At 47.5% G+C, this 26,695-nt stretch overlaps 1 protein-coding gene and 1 non-coding gene across 6 annotated transcripts in view; both read right to left on the bottom strand.

Annotated features, from left to right (window-relative positions):
- GMEB1 (glucocorticoid modulatory element binding protein 1) overlaps window positions 1-26,437 on the bottom strand; it is a 49,031-nt gene extending 22,594 nt beyond the window's left edge. The window contains exons 1-5 of one of the 5 annotated variants that reach the window (XM_009203243.4): window positions 26,360-26,437; window positions 9,987-10,141; window positions 3,226-3,338; window positions 1,703-1,827; window positions 130-233 (exon numbers count right to left, since the gene is read on the bottom strand). In XM_009203243.4, coding sequence (XP_009201507.1) covers window positions 130-233; window positions 1,703-1,827; window positions 3,226-3,338; window positions 9,987-10,114 — 470 coding nt within the window. In that variant the 5' untranslated portion in view covers window positions 10,115-10,141; window positions 26,360-26,437. Of the gene's footprint in view, window positions 1-129; window positions 234-1,702; window positions 1,828-3,225; window positions 3,339-9,986; window positions 10,252-11,401; window positions 11,502-11,768; window positions 12,065-26,359 lie in introns of those variants that run through there. The other 4 variants (XM_009203251.2, XM_009203235.4, XM_009203241.4 and 1 more) reach the window with 4 other exon arrangements.
- Window positions 3,621-3,750, bottom strand: LOC116272335. The gene has a single exon (XR_004181035.1).
- Window positions 26,438-26,695: the final 258 nt, after the last annotated feature.

Here is a 26,695-nt window from a genome sequence, read left to right as displayed (position 1 = left end):
TGCAGGGATTGCTCAAGCCAATTTCTCAGAAAGAATAAAAATGTCAACCTAAAGAGAAAAACCCACATTCTAGCATGATTACGTGCTCCAAAGTTTGTTGAAAGGTATGTGCTTAACATTAGAGCTTACCTGAGCATGATCCCACCCAGACGAATAGCTCTCTTCCAGTCCTTCAGAGTGGACTTGCCAGCCAGATGAACAAAGTGCTTGGGGCTGATCAACTGATCATTGAACTAAAAGTAAAAAGAAAAGTCCAAAATAGTCTAATGTCAACTTAGGCAGGCCAAGAGGGGAAATAATGAAATGATAACTCTACATCATTTGCATAAAAAATACCCAGATGACATCCTAAGCCTTGACTATCCAAACTCCTGCACTATTGTGTTAGAGAAGACGATGCTTCTCGGAGCACAGTCTCCATTCCTGGTACGAAGCCACAGAATACATGCAGAGATAAGAGATAAATATATTAATAAATCTCTAAAATCCATTTATGCCTGGAATCAGGTGGTTGGGTCTAGTGTGGCAAACAAAGGCTGTTCAAATAAACTGAAATAATCTATCCAGCCCTAATGAAGACAGCATAAGCAATTCTATTTTTATCAATTTTGTTTTTGGCTAGTCAATCTAATAATTTTTTTTTTTTTTTTTTGAGACAGAGCATCACTCTGTCACCCAGACTGGAGTACAACAGCGCAATCTCAGCTCACTGCAACTCTGCCCCGAGGTTCAAGTGATCCTCCTGCCTCAGTCTCCGCAGTAGCTGGGATTATATGCGCCCAACACTATGCCTGGCTAATTTTTGTATTTTTAGTAGAGATGGGACTTCACCATGTTGTCCAGGCTGGTCTCTACCTCCTGATCTCAGGTGATCCACCCACCTCAGCCTCCCAAAGTGCTGGGATTACAGGCATAAGCCACCTCACCTATATATATATTTTTGAGACAGAGTATCGCTCTGTCGCCCAGGCTGGAGTGCAGCGGTGCGATCTCAGCTCATTGCAAGCTCCGCCTCCTGAGTTCACGCCATTCTCCTGCCTCAGCCTCCCGAGTAGCTGGGACTACAAGCACCCGCCACCACGCCCAGCTAATTTTTTGTATTTTTAGTAGAGACGGGGTTTCACCGTGTTAGCCAGGATGGTCTCGATCTCCTGACCTCGTGATCCGCCCGTCTCGGCCTCCCAAAGTGCTGAGATTACAGGCGTGAGCCACCGCGCCTGGCCGCCAATATATTTTTTGAAGATGCAAGGTTTTCCAGCCCAGGCAACATAGCAAAACCTTCCATCTCTACAAAAATTAGCCAGGCACAGTGGTGCACACCTGTGGTCCCAGCTACACAGGAGGCTGAGGTGGGAGAATCACCTGAACCCAGGAGGTGGAGGCTGCAGTGAGCCAAGATCGTGTCATTGCACTCTAGCCTGGGCAACAAAGAAAGTCACGCAATGTCTCACCATGTTGCCCAGGCTGGTCTCGAACTCCTAAGCTCAAGTGATCTTCCCACCTTGGTCTCCCAAAGTGTTAGGATTACAGGTATGAGCCACCACATCCAACCCAAAGTTCTTATTTTTTCTATTGTGACACAGAACAATAGCCACCAAAAAAAAAAACCTGATCTAGTGCAAGAGAAAAAGGATGCATGGAACTGACACCCTTTGAAAACAAGGAGTCCCAAAATTGGCTTCAGCATGGAGAAGACAATTACCTTGACACACTTCACATTTATTCCCGGACACACAAACTTCTTCCAGAGGAGGATGGCTTTGCTCTCCCCACAAGTTATAGGGTAAGCAATTTCCATATCCTCATTTGCTTCTATAGTGCCTGTATCTGAAAACAGAAAAAAAATCTGTTATTTATCAAACAACTCTTCCCCAAAGCTGAAACTCAAAATCTCTAGTCTCCTGGTTCCTCTGAGGGACTAACACTTCACTCTTGCTGGTATCGTTTAGGGATCCTCTGGAAGAAGTCTGGCCTAACAGCTATCTCTTCCCAAGCTCCCACAGTGTGCCAGACACCATACTATATATTTTACACACGTAATCTTGTTTAGTTCTTACAACAATCCTGTGAGGCAGTGATTATTTCCTAGGTGTTTTTTTTTTCTTTTTGCCTTTTTTGAGATGGAGTCTCACGCTATCACCCAGGCTGGAGTGCAGTGGCATGATCTTGGCTCACTGCAACCTATGCCTCCCGGGTTCAAGCAATTCTCCTGCCTCAGCCTTCCAAGTAGCTGGGATTACAGCCATATACCACACACCACCACGCCTGGCTAATTTTTATATTTTTAGTAGAGATGGGGTTTCACCATCTTGGCCAGGCTGGTCTTGAACCCCTAACCTCGTGATCCACTCGCCTTGGCCTCCCAAAGTGCTGGGATTACAGGTGTGAGTCACCTTGCCCGGTGTAGGTGGTGTTTTTTTGGTGGTTGTTGTTGTTTTGGAGATGAAGTCTCACTCTTGTTGCCCAGGCTGGAGTGCAGTGGCACGATCTCGGCTCACTGCAACCTATGCCTCCCGGATTCAAGCAATTCTCCTGCCTCAGTCTCCTGAGTAACTGGGATTATAGGCGCCCACTACCACGCCAGGCTAATTTTTATACTTTTAGTAGAGATGGGGTTTCGCCATGTTGGCCAGGCTGGTCTCGAACTCCTGACCTCAGGTGATCCCCCGCCTTGGCCTCCTAAAGTGTTGGGATTATGGGCATGAGCCACTGTGCTCGATTACGTTTTTTTTTAAATTAATTAATTAATTAATTGTTTCCTAGGTGTTAAATATAAGTATATGGGCCTCAGGTTAACTGACTTTCCCAAGGACACACTTAGAGGTGAGAAATTGGGATTTAAACTCAGATTTGTTAAATTTCAAAGTTTCTTTCCAGTTTCTTTCCACTGACTGCCTTCTAAACAATACCTTATCAGTCATCAACAACTTCTTTAATGACAGGTATCAACTTTGAGGTTCCAATTTCTATGTGGGATTTTTATAGATAAAAAGTCTTTTCAGTTACCCTTCCAAACTGACGTTAACCAACCAACTGATGACCCTAGCATCTTAAGTCAGTGGTGTCTCAAGATGTACCACCATCAAAATCGAGGGCTGTAGTACTGGTAGAGCACACAGGGATGGGAGAAAAACATAAGGCATAGATGGCAAGAAAACTCAACCAAGGAAGCTAAGGTCAAAGGCATTAGAATGACAAAAACAAAAAAAACAAAAAAAACCTTACCAATCCCTTCTTCAATTTTGTGTATCGTGTGAGTTTCTACTGCTACAACTGCCGTGTTGTTCTCCGACCCAGCTTCATAAATCCTGTTGTAAAAGTGTCCATCGATAAACAAACTACATAAATCATGAAAAAATTAATATTCACAGCATGGGGTTAAGAAATTTGTTTCAATCTATCTCAAAATAAATAAAATAAATATACTTTATAACTCTGACTAGTTTCCCGTTATATTTAAACTCCAAACTTCCCAGGACTGCTTAGCAGCTTCTACCATGGAAATGAATCGACAACTCTCCTCACCTCAAAGGAAAGTAATTCTTGCTACTTATTTATTTACACCACCACTTGCTACTACTGTATTACACCAGACTTTTCCCTTCATAACTTTATTTTTTAAATGTCAGCGGTGGAATAATCCACGCTTTTTACTTGCAAAGGGTGAACAGAAAGCTACCATATTTCTCTAGGACATTTACAAACAGTTACCTTCACCTTGAGAAGAAACTGAATAAAAATAAATGTCCACTCCTTTCATAACTTTTTTTTGTTTTTGAGACAGAGTCTCACTCTCTCTCCCAGGCTGGAGTGCAGTGGTGCAATCTCGGCTCACTGTAAGCTCTGCATCCCAGGTTTGCACCATTCTCCTGCCTCAGCCTCCTGAGAAGCTGGGACTACAGGCGCCCACCATCATGCCCAGCTAATTTTTTTTGTATTTTTAGTAGAGACAGGGTTTCACTGTGTTAGCAGGATGGTCTCGATCTCCTGACCTTGTGATACACCCGCCTCGGCCTTCCAAAGTGCTGGGATTACAGGCATGAGTCACCGCGCCTGGCTCCCTTCGTAACTTTAAATTGGCCGGGCATGGTGGCTCATGCCTGTAATCCCAGCACTTTGGGAGGTCGAGGCAGACAGATCACCTGAGGTCAGGAGTTCGAGACCAGCCTGGCCAACGTGGTGAAACCCCCATCTCTACTAAAAATACAAAAAAATTAGGCTGTGTGCGGTGGCTCACGCCTGTAATCCCAGCACTTTGGGAGGACAAGGTGGGCGGATCACGAGGTCAGGAGTTTGAGACCAGCCTGACCAACATGGTGAAACCCCATCTCTACTAAAAATACAAAAATTAGTCAGGCATGGTGGTGCACCTGTAATCCCAGCTACTCAGGAGGCTGAGACAGGAGAATCACTTGAATCAGGGAGGCGGAGGTTGCAGTGAGCTGAAATTGCACCACTGCACTCCAGCCTGGGCAATGGAACAACACTCCATCTCCAAAAAAAAAAAAAAAACACTTTAAATGCCCATGGCATAGTATGGCTACAAGTACACGACTAATTCATATTATGGAATTACCCTGAGAAGACTAAAAAGTAGTACCAGCAGATAGTTTGAGACAGGAAGAACCAGGCTGACTGAAAAGTTGATGTCCGTTGTTGGAAACAGTGTATTTTGCCGCTGGGGTGGGAGGTGTTTGTTTGTTTGTTTTTAGCATCTTTTAAGGTACCATAACCAAACTATTGACATGAGCAAAGCCTAGTGGAAGAAAAGTAAGAGAGAAACTACATCCAAAGTAACTAGGAGTGACTAGAGGCACCACTTAGAGAAGGTTATATAATGCAGATCTCTCCAAGATATCTCTACATTTATGGGGTCAGATAATGTAACTTGATACATCAACAATCAACATCCTTTATTTAATTTCTGTAATAAACTTGATGTGCTAATTATTGCATCTTGTTACTTGAAAGCACTGCCTGAATATTCTCCTTTGTATCAATGACTACCTCCACAGTGATACCTCTAGTACAGACCTCCCTTCTGAATTTCACACTCAAACATAGCCAACTGCTAAATGAATAAATACATTTGTGTGTGTGTTTGTTTCTTGAGATGGAATTTCGCTTTTATTGCCTAGGCTGGAGTGCAATGGCACGATCTCGGCTCACCGCAACATCTGCCTTCCAGGTTCAAGCAATTCTTCTGCCTCAGCCTCCCGAGTAGCTGGGATTATAGGCATGCGCCACCACACTCAGCTAATTTTGTATTTTTAGTAGAGACAGGGTTTCTCCATGTTAGTCAGGCTGGTCTCGAACTCCCGACCTCAGGTGATCCTCCCACCTCAGCCTCCCAAAGTGCTGGGATTAGAGGCGTGAGCCACCACACTCAGCCAAATAAATACATTTGGAAGTCTCATAGGACTTTGACGAATTCATTATGTCTAAAATAACCATCAAGTTCCCTTTTCCCAATCACCCTCAAACTATTATTCTTCCTATACTCTCCATCCTTGTTAATAGCACCACTCAGCACACTGCAGACAGAAATCTGGGAATCACACTAGATTTTCTTTTCCTCTTTCTCAACTCCACATAGTCAGTCACCAAATCCTGCTGGATGCATCACTTTAACACTATCCATCCTCCCTCCCTGTCTCTATCTCCACTGCTACTGCCTTAATTCAGGCCTCATCATTGCTATACTAGTATCCTTGCATCTAACTAATCTTCTACATTCCCACCAGATTGATCATGTGATTCCCTCCTTAAAATCCCTCAAACACCCTCTCTCCTCATTGTTAAAATAAAGCTCCAAATCCTTTGTATGATATTTAAGCTTCTTTAAGATCTGGCCCCTGGTTTCAACTCTTCCCAAACCTCGCCTTAAAATCCAGGCCCCGACACTGCCAAACTATTTGTGGTTCCCAAAAGTGCCATCTTCTTATACCTTCTTTCTCTTACTTCTGCCATTTCCCAGAACATTATTCTCCACGTTTTTTTTTGTTTGTTTGTTTTTGTTTTTTTTTGATAGGGTCTCATTCTGTTGCCCAGGCTAGAATGCAGTGGTGTGATCATAGTTCACTGCAGCCTTAACCTCCCTGGCTCAAGCAATCCTCCATCTCAGCCTCTTCAGTAGCTGGGACTACAGGAATACGCCACCATATCTGGCTAATTTTTGTATTTTTTTTATAGAGACAGGGTCTTCCTATTTGGCCTAGGCTGGCCTTGAACTCCTGGACTCAAGTCAAACTCCTGCCTCTGCCTCCCAAAATGCTGGGATTACAAGCATGAGCCACTGCGCCAATCTCCTATCTGTCTTTTAATAAGTAGCCTCTAGGATGCTTTTCTTTCCCTCCCAATCCCTTCAGTATAACCACTTACTTCCTGCTTTATGACCCAGCTGTACTTTGGGTTTTGTCATAACACCTATCACACTTAATGTATGCTTATTTATCTGTCTGTCTCCCATTGAGCACAGGCTAAGAGGTCCCCGAGTGCATAGATTATGGCTTATTCATTTATGCAATGTTGTATGCCCAGCATGTAGCTGACTGACTGGAACATGGCAAAGTACCCCATAAATGGCTATTCAGGGGATGAGGATTTTGATAAACATGAGAAACCATTGCTTCAAATAAGATTGGTAAACTCATCCTAAATTGACCACTGTGTGAAAAATCTCTTAAAAGAATACATTCTCATGTATGAATAATGTCTTTTTTTTTTTTTTTTGAGACAGAATCTCGCTCTGTCGCCCAAGCTGGTAGGGCAGTAGTACAATCTCAGCTCACTGCAACCTCCACCTCCCGAGTTCACACAATTCTCCTCCCTTAGCCTCCCGAGCAGCTGGGATTACAGGCGTGTGCCACCACATCTGGCTAATTTTTGTATTTTTAGTAGAGACAGGGTTTCACCATGTTGGCCAGGCTGGTCTCGAACTCCTGACCTCAGGTGATCTGCCCGCCTTGGCTTCCCAAAGTGTAGGGATTACAGGTGTGAGCCACCACACCTGGCCTTTTTTTGTTTTGTTTTTTTGACACATGGTCTTACTCTGTTGCCCAGGTTAGAGTGCAGTGGCATGATCACAGCTCACTGCAGCCTCAATCTCCTAGGCTCAAGTGATCATCCTAGCTCAGCCTCCTGAGTAGCTGGAACTACAGGTGTGAGCCACCATGCCTAACTAATTTTTAAATTTTCTGTTGAGACAGGGTCTCGCTGTGTCGCCCGTTCTGGTTTTGAACTCCTGGGCTCAAATGATCCTCCCACCTTGGCCTCCTAAAGTGCTAGGATTACAGGCATGAGCCACTGCACCCAGTCAAGTAATTTCTTTTTTTTTTTTTTTTTTTTTGAGACGGAGTCTCCATCCGCCGCCCAGGCTGGAGTGCAGTGGCCAGATCTCGGCTCACTGCAAGCTCCGCCTCCCGGGTTCACGCCATTCTCCTGCCTCAGCCTCCCGAGTAGCTGGGACTACAGGCACCCGCCACCTCGCCCGGCTAGTTTTTGTATTTTTTAGTAGAGATGGGGTTTCACCGTGTTAGCCAGGATGGTCTCGATCTCCTGACCTTGTGATCCGCCCATCTCAGCCTCCCAAAGTGCTGGGATTACAGGCGTGAGCCACCGCGCCCGGCCTGGCCAAGTAATTTCAGCAACCAGTAAATTGTACTTAAGGGTGGCAAGTAGGAGGCAGTCTATATTTTTACAAGCAAACAAGATTTCCCTTTTTTTGTTTGTTTGTTTCTTTTTTTTGAGACGGAGTCTCACTTTGTCGTCCAAGCTGGAGTGCAATGGCACAATCTCAGCTCACTGCAACTTCAGCTTCCCGGGTTCAAGCAATTCTCCTGCCTCAGCCTCCTGAGTAGCTGGGATTACAGACGCGTGCCAACACCCAGCTAATTTTTACATTTTTTAGTACAGACAGGGTTTCACCATGTTGGTCATGCTGGTCTCAAACTCCTGACCTCATGATTCACCCACCTCGGCCTCCCAAAGTGCTGGGATTACAGGTGTGAGCCACTACAACTGGCCGTAAACAAGGTTTTTATCAGGGAAAAATTATCTAAACTCACTCAGGATAGTGATGGATTGAGCTTAATTCTCTATATCTACTATAGCCATAGTTAAAAGTCATGAAATACGTTCAAAACGTTAAGGCATCGTAAGATACTGACATTCCCTATGAATCATCATTATGTTTACTAGAGCTTAAAAGGTAAGTCTACATTATTGTATTCTTTCTTTTTTGAGACAGAGTCTTACTCTCTCACCTACTGCTGGAGTGCAGTGGCACGATCTCAGCTAAATCCCATCTCTTCTAAAAATACAAAAATTGGTCAGGCACGGTGGCAGGAGCCTATAGTCCCAGCTACTAGGGAGTCTGAGGCAGGAGAATCGCTTGAACCTGGGAGGCGGAGGTTGCAGTGAGCTGAGATCCCACCACTACACTCTAGCCTGGGCGATACAGAGAGACTCCATCTCAAAAAAAAAAAAAAAAAAAAAAAAAAAAACCTCCTTTTTAAATCTTCTCTTTTTCCAATACCTTCATAATACATTGTATTGTAGTAGGTGCTAGACTCAGCTTGATAATTTCCCCTCCATGGGGGCTCAGAGAATTTATGGTCGTTGCCTTGCCTGAAGTCCTCTGACTCTAGCTACACTGTCTTTTGGTAGACACATAAGGAGCCTCTGTGAATAGTGCAGATAAATAAGATGAGGCAATCGGGGCAACAAAGCAAGACCCCTATCTCTACAAAAAATAAAAAAGTCAACATTTGAACTCTGAAGTAAATCATGCTTTCATGGTTATGCTGAAGAATCATAACTGTGCAAGAGTGGGATTGGAACTGGAATTTTTATTTATTTAATCAAAGTTCCAGGACACATGTGCAGAACGTGCAGGTTTGTTACATGGATATACGTGTGCCATGGTGGTTTGCTGCACCTATTGACTCATCCTCTAGGTTCCCTCTCCTCGCCCCTTCACCCCGCAACAGGCCCCAGTGTGTGTTGTTCCCCTCTGTGTGTCCATGTGTTCTCATTGTTTAACTCCCATTTATGAGTGAGAATATGCAGTATTTGCTTTTCTGTTCCTGTGTTGGTTTGGTGAGGATGATGGCATCCAGCTCCATCCATGTAGGCCTGGAATTCTTTTTTTTTTTTTTTTTTGAGACGGAGTCTCGCTCTGTTGCCCAGGCTGGAGTGCAGTGGCCGGATCTCAGCTCACAGTAAGCTCCGCCTCCCGGGTTTATGCCATTCTCCTCCCTCAGCCTCCCGAGTAGCTGCGACTACAGGCGCCCACCACCTCGCCTGGCTAGTTTTTTTGTATTTTTTAGTAGAGATGGGGTTTCACCGTGTTAGCCAGGATGGTCTCGATCTCCTGACCTCGTGATCCACCCGTCTCGGCCTCCCAAAGTGCTGGGATTACAGGCTTGAGCCACCGCACCCGGCCAGGCCTGGAATTCTTAAATTGAGTATGTGCCGAAATGATAATGTGCTGGGTATATTGGGTTAAATAAAATATGTTATGAAAATTAAAAAAAAAAAAAGAACAAAAGAAAAATCAGCCAGGTGCAGTGGCATGTGCCTATATTCCCAGCTATTCAGGAGGCTAAAGTGGGAGGATCTTTTGAGACCAGGAATTCGAGGTTGCAGTGAGCTATGATCACACCACTGCCTTCCAGCCTGGGTCACAGAGTAAGACTCTGTCTCAACAAAAATAACAATAAAATAAAATGAGGGCGCCATGTAACCTACCCTCAAGGAGCTCAAGGTGGAGAAGAGAAGCAGACATAAGGAAACATGTAACTGTTGGTAATAAGTACTAAAATGACAAATACAGCACGCAATACAGTATATTATACAGATGAAAACTGAGCCAGCTCTGATTGATGTTAAATGTTCCATTGTGCTAAGCAACCATAAAGTTGTAATTTCCCCACCCTTGAAACTTCCCAAAATACTTCAGAATACCCAAATCTCTAGCCACTTACCCTTGTTGCACAGGCTGTAACTGCAAGATCACTTGAGTTTTAGTGTCTTCAGGATTCTCCCCTTCATTTCCTTCAGTGGGTACCACAACCACATCCCCCACTGGGACACTCACTTCTGCATTAGCCATCTTTCACATGAAGTCAGATAGCTGGGACTGCTGTCGGGAATGAGAAGCACCAATAATTTAATCCGGTTTTGTGAAAAGAGGTTAATAGGCTGGGCACGGTGGCTCACACCAGTAATCCCAGCACTTTGGGAGGTCGAGGCAGGTGGATTGCCTGAGGTTGGGAGTTCAAGACCAGCCTGACCAACATGGAGAAACCTGTCTCCACTAAAAATACAAAATTAACTGGGCGTGGTGGCGCATATCTGTAATCCCATCTACTCAGGAAGCTGAGGCAAGAGAATTGCTTGAACCCAGGAGGCAGAGGTTGCAGTAAGCTGAGATTATGCCATTGCACTCCAGCCTGGGCAACAAGAGCGAAATTCCCTCTCAAAAAACAGAAAGGAAGAAAGGAAGAGAGGGAAGGGGAGGGAAGGGGAGGGCAGGGGAGGGAAGGGAGGGAGGGGAGGGGAGGGGGAAAAGAAAAGAAGTCAACCGGCCGGGCGCGGTGGCTCAAGCCTGTAATCCCAGCACTTTGGGAGGCCGAGACGGATCACGAGGTCACAAGATCAAGACCATCCTGGCTAACACGGGTGAAACCCCATCTCTACTAAAAAAAATACAAAAACTAGCCGGGCGAGGTGGCGGCGCCAGTCCCAGCTACTCGGGAGGCTAAGCAGGAGAATGGCGCAGATCCCAGGAGGCTGGAGCTTGCAGTGAGCTGAGATCCGCCACTGCACCCAGCCTGGGCGACAGAGCGGTGACTCCGCCTCAAAAAAAAAAGAAAAGAAGTCAACCATATGAAAGGAACGCCAAGATAATGCCTAGAGCACCCTAGAGATCATGGGTCTCTAAAAAGGATGGGAACTATGAGATGGGCTATCACAGGCTCCGATCCTTCCAGAAACGCCTCAACAGTCACTTGCTAGTATAGGTTTTCTTAGTATGTGTGACTCATTCCATGGTGTTCTGCAGCAAGCTCTAACAGCTCCTGAGAACCAATTGTGCATACATATCTCTTCCAACTTTGAGTTTAGTGACACTAAGTTGACAGCTTGAAATCAGCAATGCTGGGCGTAAACAGACCCAAAATTGACAAGCACTACAAATCAGAGTATTTTGTTTTTCTAGAGAGCTGGTTTGCAGCATATTACCAGCTCACACCAAACAGTAAGCTCTTGAAAATTAGGAATCACATCTACTTTCTGTGCAAACAGCCATTTTGCCTCAAGTTCTCTGTCCTTTAAAATACTTAGTATCTGTGGAGGGAGTAAGTGAACTGAGCTGCATGGGAACAGGAAGATGACTTACATCATGTAGTTGCTTAATAAATGCTGAATTCACTTGTACGACCTCTAGGACTTTTTTTTTTTTTGAGCCAAGGTCTCACTCTGTCGCCCAGACTGGAGTGCAGTGGCACAATCTCGGCTCACTGCAACGTCTGCCTCCCAGGCTCAAGTGATTCTCCTGCCTCACCCTCCCCAAGTAGCTTGGATTATAGGTGTGCACCACTACCACTCAGCTAATTTTCGTATTTTTAGTATAGACAGGGTTTCACCATGTTGGCCAGGCTGGTCTTGAACTCCTGACCTCAAATGATCTACCTGTCTCGGCCTCCCAAAGTGCTGGATTCCAGGTGTGAGCCACCGAGCCTGGCCCCTCTAGGACTTTTCAATACCTCTTTGCCTCAGACTGAATGGAGAGGTAATCTTGCCCAGTATCTCCCTTGCAGAGTTACTGAGAAAACCAGCCTCCAGCACCATGTGCTCCTTGACTCTAAAGTTACTCCAAGCATTGTCCCAATCTTAATGAAAACTCAGAGGACCCCAAGATATTCTGCAGTTATTAGTCTTCACCGTTGAAAAGAGTCACTTAAGAGAGTATAGGTGCCGGGCACGGTGGCTCAGGCCTGTAATCCAGCACTTTGGGAGGCCTATGCAGGCGGATCACGAGGTCAGGAGATCCAGACCATCCTGGCTAACACAGGGAAACCCCGTCTCTACTAAAAACACAAAAAATTGCCGGGCGCGGTGGCTCACGCCTGTAATCCCAGCATTTTGGGAGGCCAAGACGGGCGGATCACGAGGTCAGGAGATCGAGACCATCCTGGCTAATACGGTGAAACCCCGTCTCTACTAAAAATACAAAAAATTAGCTGGGTATGATGGCGGGCACCTGTAGTCCCAGCTACTCGGGAGGAGGCAGGAGAATGGCGTGAACCCGGGAGGCGGACTTGCAGTGAGCCGAGATGGCGCCACTGCACTCCAGCCTGGGCGACAGAGCCAGACTCTGTCTCAAAAAACAAAAACAAAAACAAAAAATAAGCCGGGGGCGGTGGCGGGTGCCTGTGGTCCCAGCTGCTAGGGAGGCTGAGGCAGGAGAATGGTGTGAATCCGGGAGGCAGAGCTTGCAGAGAGCCAAGATCGCGCCACTGCAGTCCAACCTGTGCGACGGAGCAAGACTCTGTCTCAAAAAAAAAAAAAAAGAGAGTATAGGTAAGAGCACTGTATTTATTTTAATATGTGAGTGTGTAAAGATGACTATGACTGTGCCTGAACAGAGTAGGCACACAATGGATGCAAGTTTGAGTACAAAACGTGTAGTCAGGGCCAGGCGTGGTGGTTCACACCTGTAATCCCAGCACTTTTGGAGGCCAAGGAGGGTGGATCGCCTGAGGTCAGGAGTTTGAGACCAGCCTGACCAACATGGAGAAACCCTGTCTCTACTAAAAATACAAAAAATTAGCCGGGCGTGGTGTTAGATGCCTGTAATCCTAGCTACTCGGGAGGCTGAGGCAGGAGAATCGCTTGAACTCGGGAGGCAGAGGTTGCGGTGAGCTGAGATCATGCCATTGCACTCCCCACTAGGCAACAAGAGCAAAACTCCATCTCAAAAAAAAAAAGTATAGTCAGGTCTAATCCACATCTCACCTCTCCCACAGCACTTGTTTGCCTATAACACACATACTTAAGCATGGCACTCAGATTTTCTCTCACTGGCCTAAAAATACTCTTCTGATCTTATCTGCAACTATCACACCCCAATAATCTTAAGTCCTAGCCATACCAGCCACCTAATGTACTCTGAGCATATCATAATATACCTTTATATTTCTTTGCCTTTTATTCCTTAAGCCTGAATTGGCTTTAATGCCTTCCTCCCTCATCTTCTCCCTTCAAAGTCCAGTTCAAAGCTCACTTCTCCACAGTCACTGCCAAACTATTTTCTTTTTTTTGAGACGCAGTCTCGCTCCGTCACCCAGACTGGAGTGCTGTGGCATGATCTTGGCTCACTGCAACCTCCGCCTCCCAGGTTCAAGCAATTCTTTTTCCCTTTCTTTTTGGCTAGTCCCTTGTAACCATTTTGTGATTTACTTGAAACATCACTTCCTTGGGAAGGCCTTCTGTGAATTCCTTCACTAGGTTTGAGTTTGTGTTCTTGATCTCTCAGAACCTGCAGTACCCCTGTCACAACCATCATCTCACTTTGTTGGCTTTTCCTCCCCAGTCTGTGCATCCTGGGAAAGCAAGGATTGCCTTTTTTTTTTTTTTTCAGATACAGTTTCACTCTTGTTGCCCAGGCTAGAGTGCAAAGGCATAATCTCAGCTCACTACAACCTCCGCCTTCCAGGTTCAAGCAATTCTCCTGCCTCAGCCTCCTGAGTAGCTGGGATTACAGGCATGCAGCACCATGCCCGGCAATTTTTGTATTTTTAGTAGAGACGGGGTTTCTCCATGTTGGTCAGATTGGTCTCGAACTCCCAACCTTGGGTGATCCGCCCGCCTTGGCCTCCCAAAGTGCTGGGATTATAAGCATGAGCCACCATGCCTGGCCAAGAATTCCAAGGATTGCTTTTCTTTCTTTCTTTTTTTTTTTTTTAAGATGGTGTCTTGGCCGGGCGCGGTGGCTCAAGCCTGTAATCCCAGCACTTTGGGAGGCCGAGACGGGCGGATCACGAGGTCAGGAGATCGAGACCATCCTGGCTAACACGGTGAAACCCCATCTCTACTAAAAATTACAAAAAACTAGCCGGGCGAGGTGGCGGGTGCCTGTAGTCCCAGCTACTCGGGAGGCTGGAGGAGAATGGTGATGAACCCGGGAGGCGGAGCTTGCAGTGAGCCGGTGATCCCGCCACTGCACTCCAGCCTGGGTGGATAGAGCAAGACTGCCTCAAAAAAAAAAAGATGGTGTCTTGCTCTGTTCCTTAGGCTGGAGTGCAGTGGCGTGATCTCAGCTCACTGCCACCTCCCTGTCCTAGGGTTCAAGCATTCTCCTGCCTCTGCTCTCCCTGGTAGCTGTCTATAGGCACGCACCACCACGCCCAGCTAATTTTTGTATTTTTAGTAGAGACAGGGTTTCACCATATATTGGCTCAGGATGGTCTCGCTGATCTCTGACCCTCGCGGGACCTCACCCTCAGCCTCCCAAAGTGCTAGTATTACAGGTATGAGCCACTGTGCCTGGACAGGATTGCTTTCTTTTTTTTTGAGACGGAGTCTCGCCTGTTGCCCAGGCTGGAGTGCAATGGCCGGATCTCAGCTCACTGCAAGCTCCGCCTCCCCGGTTCCCCGCTACCATTCTCCTGCCCAGCCTCCCGAGTAGCTGGGACTACAGGCACTTGCCACCCGCCTGCTAGTTTTTGTATTTTTAGGAGACGTGGGTTTCACCGCGGTTAGCTAGATGGTCTTGATCTCCTGGACCTTCGCGTGGATCCGCCTGCCTCTCGCCTCCCAGCTGGGATTACAGGCTTGAGCCACCGCGCCCGGCCAGGATTGCTTTTCTTATTCAGCAATTCCCCCAAGGCTACCACAGTGCCCAGGACAGGAGTTTAATAAATGGTTTTCAAATATCGGACTTATATTTTATCTACAAAACTGCTTATCTGAACCTTTGTAAACCTGAGCACACAGCAGGTATGCAATACATTTTTGTCCAATTAGTGACTCGCCTTACCCAAAAAGACTTCTGGAATTTTCTTTTTTATTATTTTTATATTTATTTATTTAAAGATAGAGGCAGGATCTCACTATATTCACCAGGTTAGTCTTGAACTCCTGGCTTCAAGTGATCATCCCGCCTCAGCCTCCCAAAGTGTTGTGATTATAAGTGTGAGCCATCTGGCCAGGTGGGGTGGCTCACGCCTGTAATCCCAGTACTTTGTGAGGCCGAGGCGGGTGGATCACCTGAGGTCGGGAGTTGGAGGTCAGCCTGACCAACATGGAGAAACCCCATCTCTACTAAAAATACAAAAAATTAGCCAGGCGTGGTGGCGCATTCCTATAATCCCAGCTACTTGGGAGTCTCAGGCAGGAGAATTGCTTGAACCTGGGAGGCAGAGGTTGTGGTGGGTGAGCCGAGATAGTGCCAGTGGACTCCAGCCTGGACAACAAGAGTGAAACTTCGTCTCAAAAAAAAAAAGTGTGAGCCATCATGCCTGGCCACTTCTAGAACTTTCTACCGTCCTATCTGGGGGGGATATAAATTTACTTAGGCAGCTAGGCTAAGCTATACAGCTTATAGCTCATCATTATGGCCAGTTCAACAAATATTATATTGAGTCTCTACCTCACATCAGCTAGAGTTAGTTTCCTTAGATATGAGGAGCAACAATACCTGCTCTTGAGGAACTACAGAAGGAAAAGAGATACATGACACTACTGGATATTGCAGGGGAAAAGTTAACTGCAAGATATTACAGTACAGAATATGAACTTCTACAATTTGAAGGCTTAAAATTAGAAAGGGGCCAGGCACAGTGGTTCACACCTGTAATCCCAGTACTTTGGGAGACCAAGACCGGTGGATCACTTGAGGTCAGGAGTTCAAGACCACCTTGGCCAACATGGTGAAACCCCATCTCTACTAAAAATAGAAAAATTAGCAGAGCATGGTGGGGGGTGCCTGTAACCCCAGCTACTCAGGAGGCTGAGGGAGGAGAATTCATTGAACCCAGGAGGCGGAGGTTGCAGTGAGCCAAGATGGCGCCACTGCACTCCAGCCTGGGCGACAGAGCAAAACTCCATCTCAAAAAAAAAAAAAAAAAAGGCCAGGTGTGGTGGCTCATGTCTGTGATCCCAGCACTTTGGGAGGTCGAGGTGGGCGGATCACGAGATCAAGAGATCGAGACCATCCTGGCCAACATGGTGAAACCCTGTCTCTACTAAAAATACAAAAATTAGCCAGGCATAATCAGCCAGAGGCTGAGGCAGAAGAATCGCTTGAACTCGAGAGGCAGAGGTTGCAGTGAGCCAAGATCGCGCCACTGTACTCCAGCCTGGTGACAGAGCGAGACTCCATCTCAAAAAAAAAAAACTAGAAAAGGGCCAGGCACGGTGGCTGATGCCTAGCACTTTGGGAGGCTGAGGTGGGTGGATTGCCTGAGCTCAGGAGTTCAAGACCAACCTGGGCAACATGGTAAGACTCTGTCTCTACTAAAAGTACAAAAAATTAACCAGGTGTGGTAGCGTGCACCTGTAGTCCCAGCTACTCAGGAGGCACAGGTTGCAGTGAGCCAAGATCATGCCACTGCACTCCAGTCTAGGTGACAGAGCAAGAGTCTGTCTCAAAATAAAATTATATAAAACTAGAAAAGAGCTGGGCGCGGGGGCTCACGCCTGTAATCCCAGCACTTTGGGAGGCCAAGGCGGGTGGATCATGAGGTCAAGAGATCGAGATCTTCCTGGCTAACATGGTGAAACCCTGTCTCTACTCAAAGTATAAAAAATAAGCTGGGCGTGGTGGCAGGCCACTGTAGTCCCAGCTACTCGGGAGGCTGAGGCAGGAGAACGGCAAACCCAGGAGGTAGAGCTTGCAGTGAGCCGTGATCGTGCCACTGCACTCTAGCCTGGGCGACACAGCGAGAATCTGTCTCTAAAAAAAAAAAAGAAAACTAGAAAAGAAAATCACGGGTCTCCTCTCTCAGCTTTGGAGCCCCCTTCCCTCTGTCTCTGTATAGGCGAGCTTATTCCTTTCTTCTCCCTTCTTTCTTTCTTTCTTCTTCTTTTTTTTAGATGAAGTCTTGCTCTTGTACCCCAGGCTGGAGTGCAATGGTGTGATCTCAGCTCACTGCAACCTCTGCCTCCCAGGTTCAAGCAATTATCCTGCCTCAGGCTCCTGAGTAGCTGGGATTACAGGCACCTGCCACCACGCCCGACTAAATTTTGTATTTGTAGTAGAGACGTGGTTTCACCATGTTGGCCAGGCTGGTCGCAAACTCCTGACCTCAGGTGATCCACCCGCCTCGGCCTCCCAAAGTACTGGGATTACAGGTGTGAGCCACTGTGCCCGGCCTCTTCTCCCTTCTTTCTTGCCTATTAAACTCTCCACTCCTTAAAACCAAACCAAACTAAAAAATAATAAAAATCAATGAACTGGTTCAGGTGGCTAACAACAGTAGAACCAAAACAATTAAGACCGTTGAGTCTAGAAAAGGCCAAAAAGGAATGTGATGAAGCATACAAATGCCATCTAATCCTAGAATAATTGAACCAATAAATATCTTCAAAATTTGAACCATAAAAATACAGGCGGAATTAAAAGAATCAGCTAACCTTTATTGAGCTAGCACTCATTGTCAAGCATCATGCTATAACACATTTAATTTAAAAGATGTAATACTTTAGCAGGTAGCAAACTTATAGAATTCATTATTCCAAAAATGTGCTTTAAATTTTCAAAAATTACAGATTATGAGCCAGGTGCAGTGGCTCACGCCTATAATCTCAGCACTTTGGGAGGCCGAGGCAGGCGGATCATGAGGTCAGGAAATCGAGACCATCCTGGCTAACATGGTGAAACCCCGTCTCTACCGAAAAAAATACAAAAAATTAGCCAGGTGTGGGGGTGGGCACCTGTAGTCCCAGCTGAGATCGCACCACTGCAGTCCAACCTCGAAAAATCGAGACTTTGTCTCAAAAAAAAAAAAAAAAATTAAGATTATACATCCCTTATTTGAAATGCTTGAGACCAGGAGTGCCTCAAATTTCAGATTTTTTTTAAATTTTGGCATATTTACATACACATAATGTGACACCTGGGGGATGGGACACAAGTCTAAACACAAAATTCAAAATTCAATTATGTTTCATATACACCTTAAACACATAGCCTGATGGCAATTTTTTTTTTTTTTTTTTTTTTTTTTTTGAGACAAAGTCTCGATTTTTCGCCCAGGCTGAAGTGCAGTGGCGCAATTTCGGCTCACTGCAACCTCCGCCTTCAGGGTTCAAGTGATTCTCCTGCCTCAGCCTCCAGAATAGCTGAGATTACAGGCACCCGCCACCACACCCAGCTAATTTTTTTGTATTTTTAGTGGAGTCGGGGTTTCACTATCTTGGCCAGGCTGGACTTGAACTCCACCTACCTCAGCCTCCCAAAGTGCTGGGATTACAGGTGTGAACCACGGCGCCCGGCCGCTTGATCGCAATTTTATACAATATTTTTCATAATTTTTTGCATGAAACAGAGCCTGCATTAACTACTAATCTGTGGGGTTTTTTCACTTATGGCATCATGTTGGCTCAAAAACTTTCAGATTTTGGAGATTTGGGGTTTCAGATTTTCAGATTAGGGATACTCAATCTGTAATACCTTAGGCAAAAAAATGGGTTACTGGATGGTTAAAGAAGCAGATTTAAAAGGATGTCTCTAACTTCAACTTTCTACCCTAAAGTAAGTCCCCTCTACAACATTCTGAATAGGTGGTTGACTAACTTCTTAATATCTTCCTCAATAGGAACTCACATTTTACCCTTTACCCACACCATACATTAGCACCCAAGAAGAATGTTCTGGCTTCTTCTCTAGCCTTCTCAGAGTTTATCAGAGAGGATAATTATAATCATCCACAATACATCTCTCAATGTCAGTCTAAGTCATGGGTCTGATTCACCATGGCAATTCTGACCTTCTTCAGAGAAGCAAGTTTGGGTTGAGTATCACTCATTACCCTAAATACCATATTCCTTGCAGGTAACCCGAAACCAGCTCTAAATGCAAGGTCATCTCTAAGCTAAGTGTAAATGGAAAAGTAGCTCTTGTTTACAGCAACAAAAAATCCTGAGGCAAGATCAGTGAGTTGATCCTTTGAGTATTTCATGGAAGGGGCTTTAGAGTATTCATTGTGAAATCACACAACTCTCTCTGGAATTCTTTTTTCTTTTTCTTTTTTTAAATTTAAACTTACTTTTATTTTATTTTATTTTGAGACAGAGTCTCACTCTGTCGCCCAGGCTGGAATGCAGATCTTGGCTCACTGCAACTTCTGCCTCCTGGGTTCAAGCGATTCTTGCGCCTCAGCCTTCTGACTAGCAGCTGGGATGACATGTGCACAACACCATGCTCGACTTTTTGTATTTTTAATAGAGACGGGGTTTCACCATGTTGGCTGGGCTGGTGTCAGAACTCCTGGCCTCAAGTGATCTGCCCGCGCCTGTCTCCCAAGGTGCTGGGATTACAGGAGGGAGCCACCCTGACCGGCCTCTATCTGGAATTCTAAGTGAACACATGTAAAGGAAATATGTCAAATGTACGTTAAATGCTTAAGAACTCACTATTCTGGGCCGGGCGCGGTGGCTCAAGCCTGTAATCCCAGCACTTTGGGAGGCCGAGACGGGCGGATCACGAGGTCAGGAGATCGAGACCATCCTGGCTAACAAGGTGAAACCCCGTCTCTACTAAAAAATACAAAAAACTAGCCGGGCGAAGTGGCGGGCGCCTGTGGTCCCAGCTACTCGGGAGGCTGAGGCAGGAGAATGGCGTGAACCCGGGAGGCGGAGCTTGCAGTGAGCTGAGATCCGGCCACCGCACTCCAGCCTGGGCGACAGAGCCAGACTCAGTCTAAAAAAAAAAAAAAAAAAAAGAACTCACTATTCTGGGCCAGGCATGGTGGCTCACGCCTGTAATCCTAGCACTTTGGGAGGCCGAGGCGGGCGGATCACCTGAGGTCGGAAGTTGGAGGCCAGCCTGACCAACATGGAGAAACCCTGTCTCTACTAAAAATACAAAATCAGCCAGGCGTGGTGGCTCATGCCTGTAATCCCAGCTACTTGGGAGGCTAAGGCAGGAGAATCGCTTGAACCCGGGAGGCGGAGGTTGCGGTGAACCAAGATTGCGCCATTGCACTCCAGTCTGGGCAAGGAGAGCGAAACTCTGTCTCAAACAAACAAAAAAAAAATTAACTATTCTGGCTGGGCACAGTGGCCCACGCCTGTAAACCCAGTACTTTGGGAAGACGAGGCAGCCAGATCATCTGAAGTTGGGACTTAGAGACCAGCCTGACACACATGGAGAAACCCCGTCTCTACTAAAAATACAAAATTAGCCAGGCATGGTGGCCCATGTCTGTAATCCCAGCTACTTGGGAGGCTGAGGTAGGAGAATTGCTCGAGCCCGAGAGGCGGAGGTTGCAGGTGAGCCGAGATTGTGCCTTTGCACTCCAGCCTGGGGGACAGAGAGAGACTCCGTCTCAAAAAATAATAATAACTATTCTGTAGTTTTTTGGTTTTTTGTTTTGTTTTGTCTTGTTTTTTGAGACAGGGTCCCCCTCTGTCACCTAGGCCAGAGTGGAGTAGAGTGTTTCTGGCTCACTGCAGCCCCGACCTCAGAGCCTCAAGTGATCCTCCCACCTCAGCCTCTGGAGTAGCTGCCACTATAGGTACCAAGCACCAACCCTGCTAATTTCTGTTTTCCTTTTTTTCATTAACTCTTTTTTTTTTTTTTTTTCCAGACAGAGTCTCGCTCTGTTGCCCAGGCTGGAGCACAGTGGCAGGGTCTTGGCTCACTGCAACCTCCACCTCCCGGGTTCAGCAATTATCTGCCTCAGCCTCCTGAGTAGCTGGGATTACAGGTGCTGCCACCACGCCTGGCTAATTTTTTCTATTTTTAGTAGAGACAGGGTTTCACCACGTTGGTCAGGCTGGTCTTGAACTCCTGACCTCGTGATCCACCTGCCTCAGCCTCCCAAAGTGCTGAGACAGGCGTGAGACAGCATGCCCGGCCTAATTTCTTTACTTCTTTGTAGACATGAGGTCTTGCTATGTTGCCTAGCCTGGTGTCAAACTCCTGGGCTCAAGCAATCCTCTCACCTCAGCCTCCCAAAGTGCTGAGATTAAAGACCTGAGCCACTGTGCCCAGCCTGTAGTTATTTTCAAAGACAAAAAAGACACTTTGAAACTAAGCACATCACTGCTCATATATTTACCAGAAAACTAAACAAATGACTTCTGACCCACTCTAAATTCATTTTTGCGTGTCCTGAAAATCCAATGTCTAAAATGTGGCAAGATGCAAGTATCAGGCTGCACGTGGTGGCTCACGCCTGTAATCCCAGCACTTTGGGAGGCCAAGGAGGGCGGATCACTAGGTCAGGAGTTCAAGACCAGCCTGGCCAACATGGTGAAACCCCGTCTCTACTAAAAATACAAAAATTAGCCAGGCGTGGTGGTGGGCGCCTGTAATCCCAGCTACTCAGGAGGCTGAGGCAGGAGAATCACTTGAATCCAGGAGGCGGAGGTTACAGTGAGACGAGATTGTGCCACAGTCACTGCACTCCAGCCTGGAAACTCCATCTCAAAAAAACAAACAAAAACGGACAAGTGTCACATGATTGCAGGGAAGGACACTGGAACTAGTAATGAAAAAGGAGTAATATTGGCTGGGTGCAGTGGCTCATGCCTGTAATCCCAGCACTTCAGGAGGCCGAGGCAGGTGGATCATGGGGTCAAGAGATCAAGACCATCCTGGCCAACATGGTGAAACCCCATCTCTACTAAAAATACAAAAATTAGCTGGGCACACTGGCTCACGCCTGTAATCCCAGCACTTTGGGAGGCCGAGGCAGGCGGATCACCTGAGATCGGGAGTTCGAGACCAGCCTGGCCAACATGAAGAAACCCCGTCTCTACTGAAAGTACAAAATTAGCAAGGCATAGTGGTGCATGCTTGCAATCCCATCTACTTGGGAAGCTGAGGCAGGAGAATCACTTGAACCCAGGAGGCAGAGGTTGCGTTGAACTGAGATTGCGCCACTGCACTCCAGCCTGGGCAACAAGAGCCAAAAAAAAAAAAAAAAAAAAAAAAGGGAATACTATTGGCACTTTTGGGAGGGGGGATGGATAGCATTAGGAGATATACCTAATATAAATGACGAGTTAATGGGTACAGCACACCCACCAACATGGCACATGTATACATATGTAACAAACCTGCACATTGTGCACATGTACCCTAGAACTTAAAGTACAATAATAACAAACAATAATAATAATATTGGCACTTTCTGGGGACTTAAAAAAGTAAAAATGAATACGAGATTTTCTGAAATTTTCTAACCCCAAAATATTTATTTAATTTTTTTTGAGATGGAGTTTCTCTCTTGTTGCCCAGGCTGGAGTGCAATGGCATGGTCTCGGCTCACTGCAACCTCTGCCTCCCGGGTTCAAGCGATTCTCCTGCCTCCCAAGTAGATTATGGGCATCTGCCACCACGCCCAGCTAATTTTTATTTATTTATTTTATTTTTATTTATTTATTTTTTTTATTTTTTATTTATTTTTTTTTTTTGAGACGGAGTCTCGCTCTGTCGCCCAGGCTGGAGTGCAGTGGCCAGATCTCAGCTCACTGCAAGCTCCGCCTCCCGGGTTCACGCCATTCTCCGGCCTCAGCCTCCCGAGTAGCTGGGACTACAGGCGCCCGCCCCCTCGCCCGGCTAGTTTTTTGTATTTCTTAATAGAGACGGGGTTTCACCGTGTTAGCCAGGATGGTCTCGATCTCCTGACCTCGTGATCCGCCTGTCTCGGCCTCCCAAAGTGCTGGGATTACAGGCTTGAGCCACCGCGCCCGGCCTATTTATTTTTTTTGAGACGGAGTCTTGCTCTATCGCCTAGGCTGGAGTGCAGTGGCGCGATTCTCGGCTCACTGCAAGCTCTGCCTCCGGGGTTCACGCCATTCTCTTACCTCAGCCTGGGACTACAGGCGCCCTCCACCATGCCCTGCTAATTTTTTGTATTTTTAGTAGAAACGGGGTTTCACTATGTTAGCCCGGATGGTCCCGATCTCCTGACCTCGTGATCTGCCCACCTCGGCCTCCCAAAGTGCTGGGATTACAGGCGTGAGCCACAGCACTCGGCCAATTTTTGTATGTTTAGTAGAGACAGGGTTTCACCATGTTGGCCAGGTGGGTCTCAAACTCTTGGCCTTAGGTCATCCGCCCGCCTCCGCCTCCGCCTCCTAAAGTGCTGGGATCACAGGCGTGAGCCACCGCCCCAAGCCCAAAATATTTATTTGTTCCACACTATTATAATTTTTGGAGACTGTGTAGTCGTTCTTTTTTTTTTTTTTTTTTTTTTGGTGAGACATAGTCTCACTCTGTCACCCAGGCCAGAGAGCCGAGGCTAGCTCTCAGCTCACTGCAACCTCGACTTCCGGGGCTCAGGCGATCCTCCCACTTCAACCTCTGGAGTAGCTGGGACCACAGGCAGCTAGCTCCACCACACCCGGCTAATTTTTGTTATTTTTTGTAGAGACAGGGTTTCACCATGTTGCCCAAGCTGGTCTGGAACTCGAGCTAAAGAGAGGCCAAGGAGGCCACTCACTTTGGGATTAGTGCTGTAATGCTATAGTGCTGGCATTACAGGCATAAATCACAGCGCCCGCCAGAAAACTAACAAAATTAGGCAGGCGCAGTGCCGCGCCTGTAGTCCCAGCTACTCAGGAGGCTGAGCTGAGAGGATCGAGTTTGCAGTGAACTGAGATCCCGCAATGCACTCCCACCCGGACGACAGAGGAAAACTGTCCCCCTAAAAAAATAAAAAGAAAAAAGAAATTTCCAATCTAAACTACGGTTTTGTTTAAAACGAGGGGGAAAAATCCAAGTTAAAACTTTGTTACTTGAGGCCAAAACTCCTTGATATCCCCTTTATTTCTTATCATGCATTCAATGGGTGATCCAGAGTGCTACAAAATGTAATGATGTCAACAAGTAAATTATGCAGAAATACTGAGAGAAGTATCCAGAGGAGGTGAAATTCCAAGTCACAGACTGGAGACTACTATGTAGATGTCTGAGTGAGAGATGGGATAAGAGTTCTCTGGAGTCATCCCGCTACAATCCGGTGGAGTTTGGCTTAGGGCAAGACCAAAATACTGCCCCCACAATAAACCCAATGAAGCAGAGTAGAAGCTGCCTATTCAATGTATTTGCTGAAGTAAACATGAAGAAAAAAAAAAAAAAAAATCATTTAAGATATTAAATATACATCCTTGATATAAGGCGCTCAAATTAGGAGACGGTGCAACCATTGAATGAGAAGGTTCCCCAGCCAAGCACAGTGGCTCACGCCTGTAATACCAGCACTTTGGGAGACCAAGGCGGGCGGAACACGAGGTCAGGAGATTGAGACCATCCTGGCTAACACAGTGAAACCCTGTCTCTACTAAAAATACAAAAAATTAGCCTGGTTGGGCTGGGCGCAGTGACTCACGCCTGTAATCCCAGTACTCTGGGAGGCTGAAGATGGCGGATCACCTGAGGTCGGGAGTTCGAGACCAGCCTGGCCAACATGGTGAAACCCCGTCTCTACTAAAAATACAAAGATTAGCTGGGCATGGTGGCGAGCGCCTGTAGCCCCAGCTACTCAGGAGGGTAAGGCAGGAGAATTGCTTGAACCCGAGAGGCGGAGGTTGCGGTGAGCTGAGATCGCGTCATTGCACTCCAGTCTGAGCAACAAGAGTTAAACTCGGTCTCAAACAACAGCAACAAAAAATTGCCTGGTCTGGTGGCACGTGCCTGTAGTCCCAGCTACTCAGGAGGCTGAGGCAGGAGAATTGTTTGAACCCAGGAGGCGGAAGTTGCAGTGAGCCGAGATTGCACCACTGCACTCCAGCGTGGGCGAGAGCGAGACTCCGTCTCAAAAAAAAAAAAAAAAAGAGAAAAAAAAAGAAAAGAAAAGGAAAAGGTTCCCCAAATGCACTTTGGTAACTATTAGCAGAGGCAAGGGGGAAGAAGATAATCCCTCAAGACTAGAATTACCTCGGGCAGTCTCTTTTCCTAAAACCCGTCTTGATTCGCCTAAACAGACATCAATCAAGGCCCCATCTGTGTCTACTAGGAAGTGGTTTTGCGATTTCTCTCATCTTGAGAGAATCCAGGGCTGCGCCTGCTCTGCTGTCTAGGTCAAGGCTTCACCCACTTGTCTGGTGGACCATCCTCCAAGACCCTCGGGTTGAGATTTTGCCTTCATCTCTCCTGCCCCTCAATTAGATAACACCTGGCCAATTCCTCTGTCATTTCAGAAAGCGGGAACACCCTAAGCGTCTTTCCTCAACGATCTCTTCTCTCAAAAAGATAGGTTTCTCCATCCTCTGACCGAGCGAGTTACTCTGTTCTCCACCTAGACATCAAGAGACACCTAGACACCTTCCATCCCCTCAGGTTTGGACGCTGCTCTTTCGTACTTCAGGAGGCTCCAGGAGTCTTCCTACCACGCGCTCATCTGTGGGGAGACCTGGGCCTGCTCACTTCCCCTTGGAGCTCCTCTTCCTTCCCTGCCTTTGGAAAATAACCTGCTTTTTTTTCCCCCTTGTTCTGAGTGGCCGAGGCCTCTGCCGCGCCCCTCGGGAAAAGCTGGACTCTGCTTTCTTCAGAAGAACCCACTCTGTACTGTTGCTCCCCGGCCAAGGCTCCCAGAGGGTCTCCTCCCAGGCGGGCATCCGGGCTTCCAGCACCTATCGTCCCCATCCCACCGGGCGGGACCCAGGCCTCCAACCAGCTCCTCATCCAAGGGCCCGGTGCTTCCCGGACCCCGCCTCTGGGGATACCCCAGGCTCCCCAGACCCCTCGACGGGGTCCTGGGGCCCTGGCCTCTCAGTCCGGAGTCACTCCGGCCCCTCCTGGCCCCTCAGCCTAGTACTTCCGGGCCCCTCGGTCCGGGGGCGCCGGGGCCCCCCAAGTGGTGGACTCGCCGGTTCCCGCCGCCCCGGCCTGGGGCCCGAGCCCCGGCGACGCGGCCGGCTGCGCTGGGGGCGGCCCGGCTGCCTCGGCGGACCCAGCGGCAGCGTCCCCCCACCCCCGCGGCGCCAAGTGACGTCCGTTTCCTGCTCCTCGGCGGCGGCGGCGGCACGCACAGGCGTGGGAGGCTCAAGGAGGCAGCAGCGCCCCGCCCCTGCGCGGCCTGCCTGCTCCTCGCCCCGCCGCGCGGCCCCCGCGCCCGCCCCCGCCCCCACTCCCACCCTGCGCCTGGCGCGCCCGCGCGCCCACCTCCTCCTCCCTCACCGTCCTGCCGGGCGGCGGGCGGCGAGCGGCCAGGGCGGGCGGGCGACGGAGCATGCGCAGAGGCCGCCACGGCAGCTACCGCCACCGCCGCCGCCAGGCCGGGCTTCAACACTTCCGGCCGCCGCCGCCGGCGAGCTGGCGCCTTAAAGGGGACGCGTCCCTATTGCCGGCCCCACCGAGGATTAACCTTAGCCAAGGGATTTGGCCTTACCTAAGCAGGATTCTTCCGCCCTTGAAAATCAGTGTTGGAAAGGTCGCTAGAGACCCCAGTAACTCTCCTTCCCGCACCCATAGATGAGGAAAATAAACCCTAAATGAAAGAATCACTTCAACCAC

Source organism: Papio anubis, chromosome 1 (genome assembly GCF_008728515.1).
Source record: "Papio anubis isolate 15944 chromosome 1, Panubis1.0, whole genome shotgun sequence".
NCBI classification, from domain to species: domain Eukaryota; kingdom Metazoa; phylum Chordata; class Mammalia; order Primates; family Cercopithecidae; genus Papio; species Papio anubis.
This window is presented reverse-complemented; position numbering and strand designations above follow the sequence as displayed.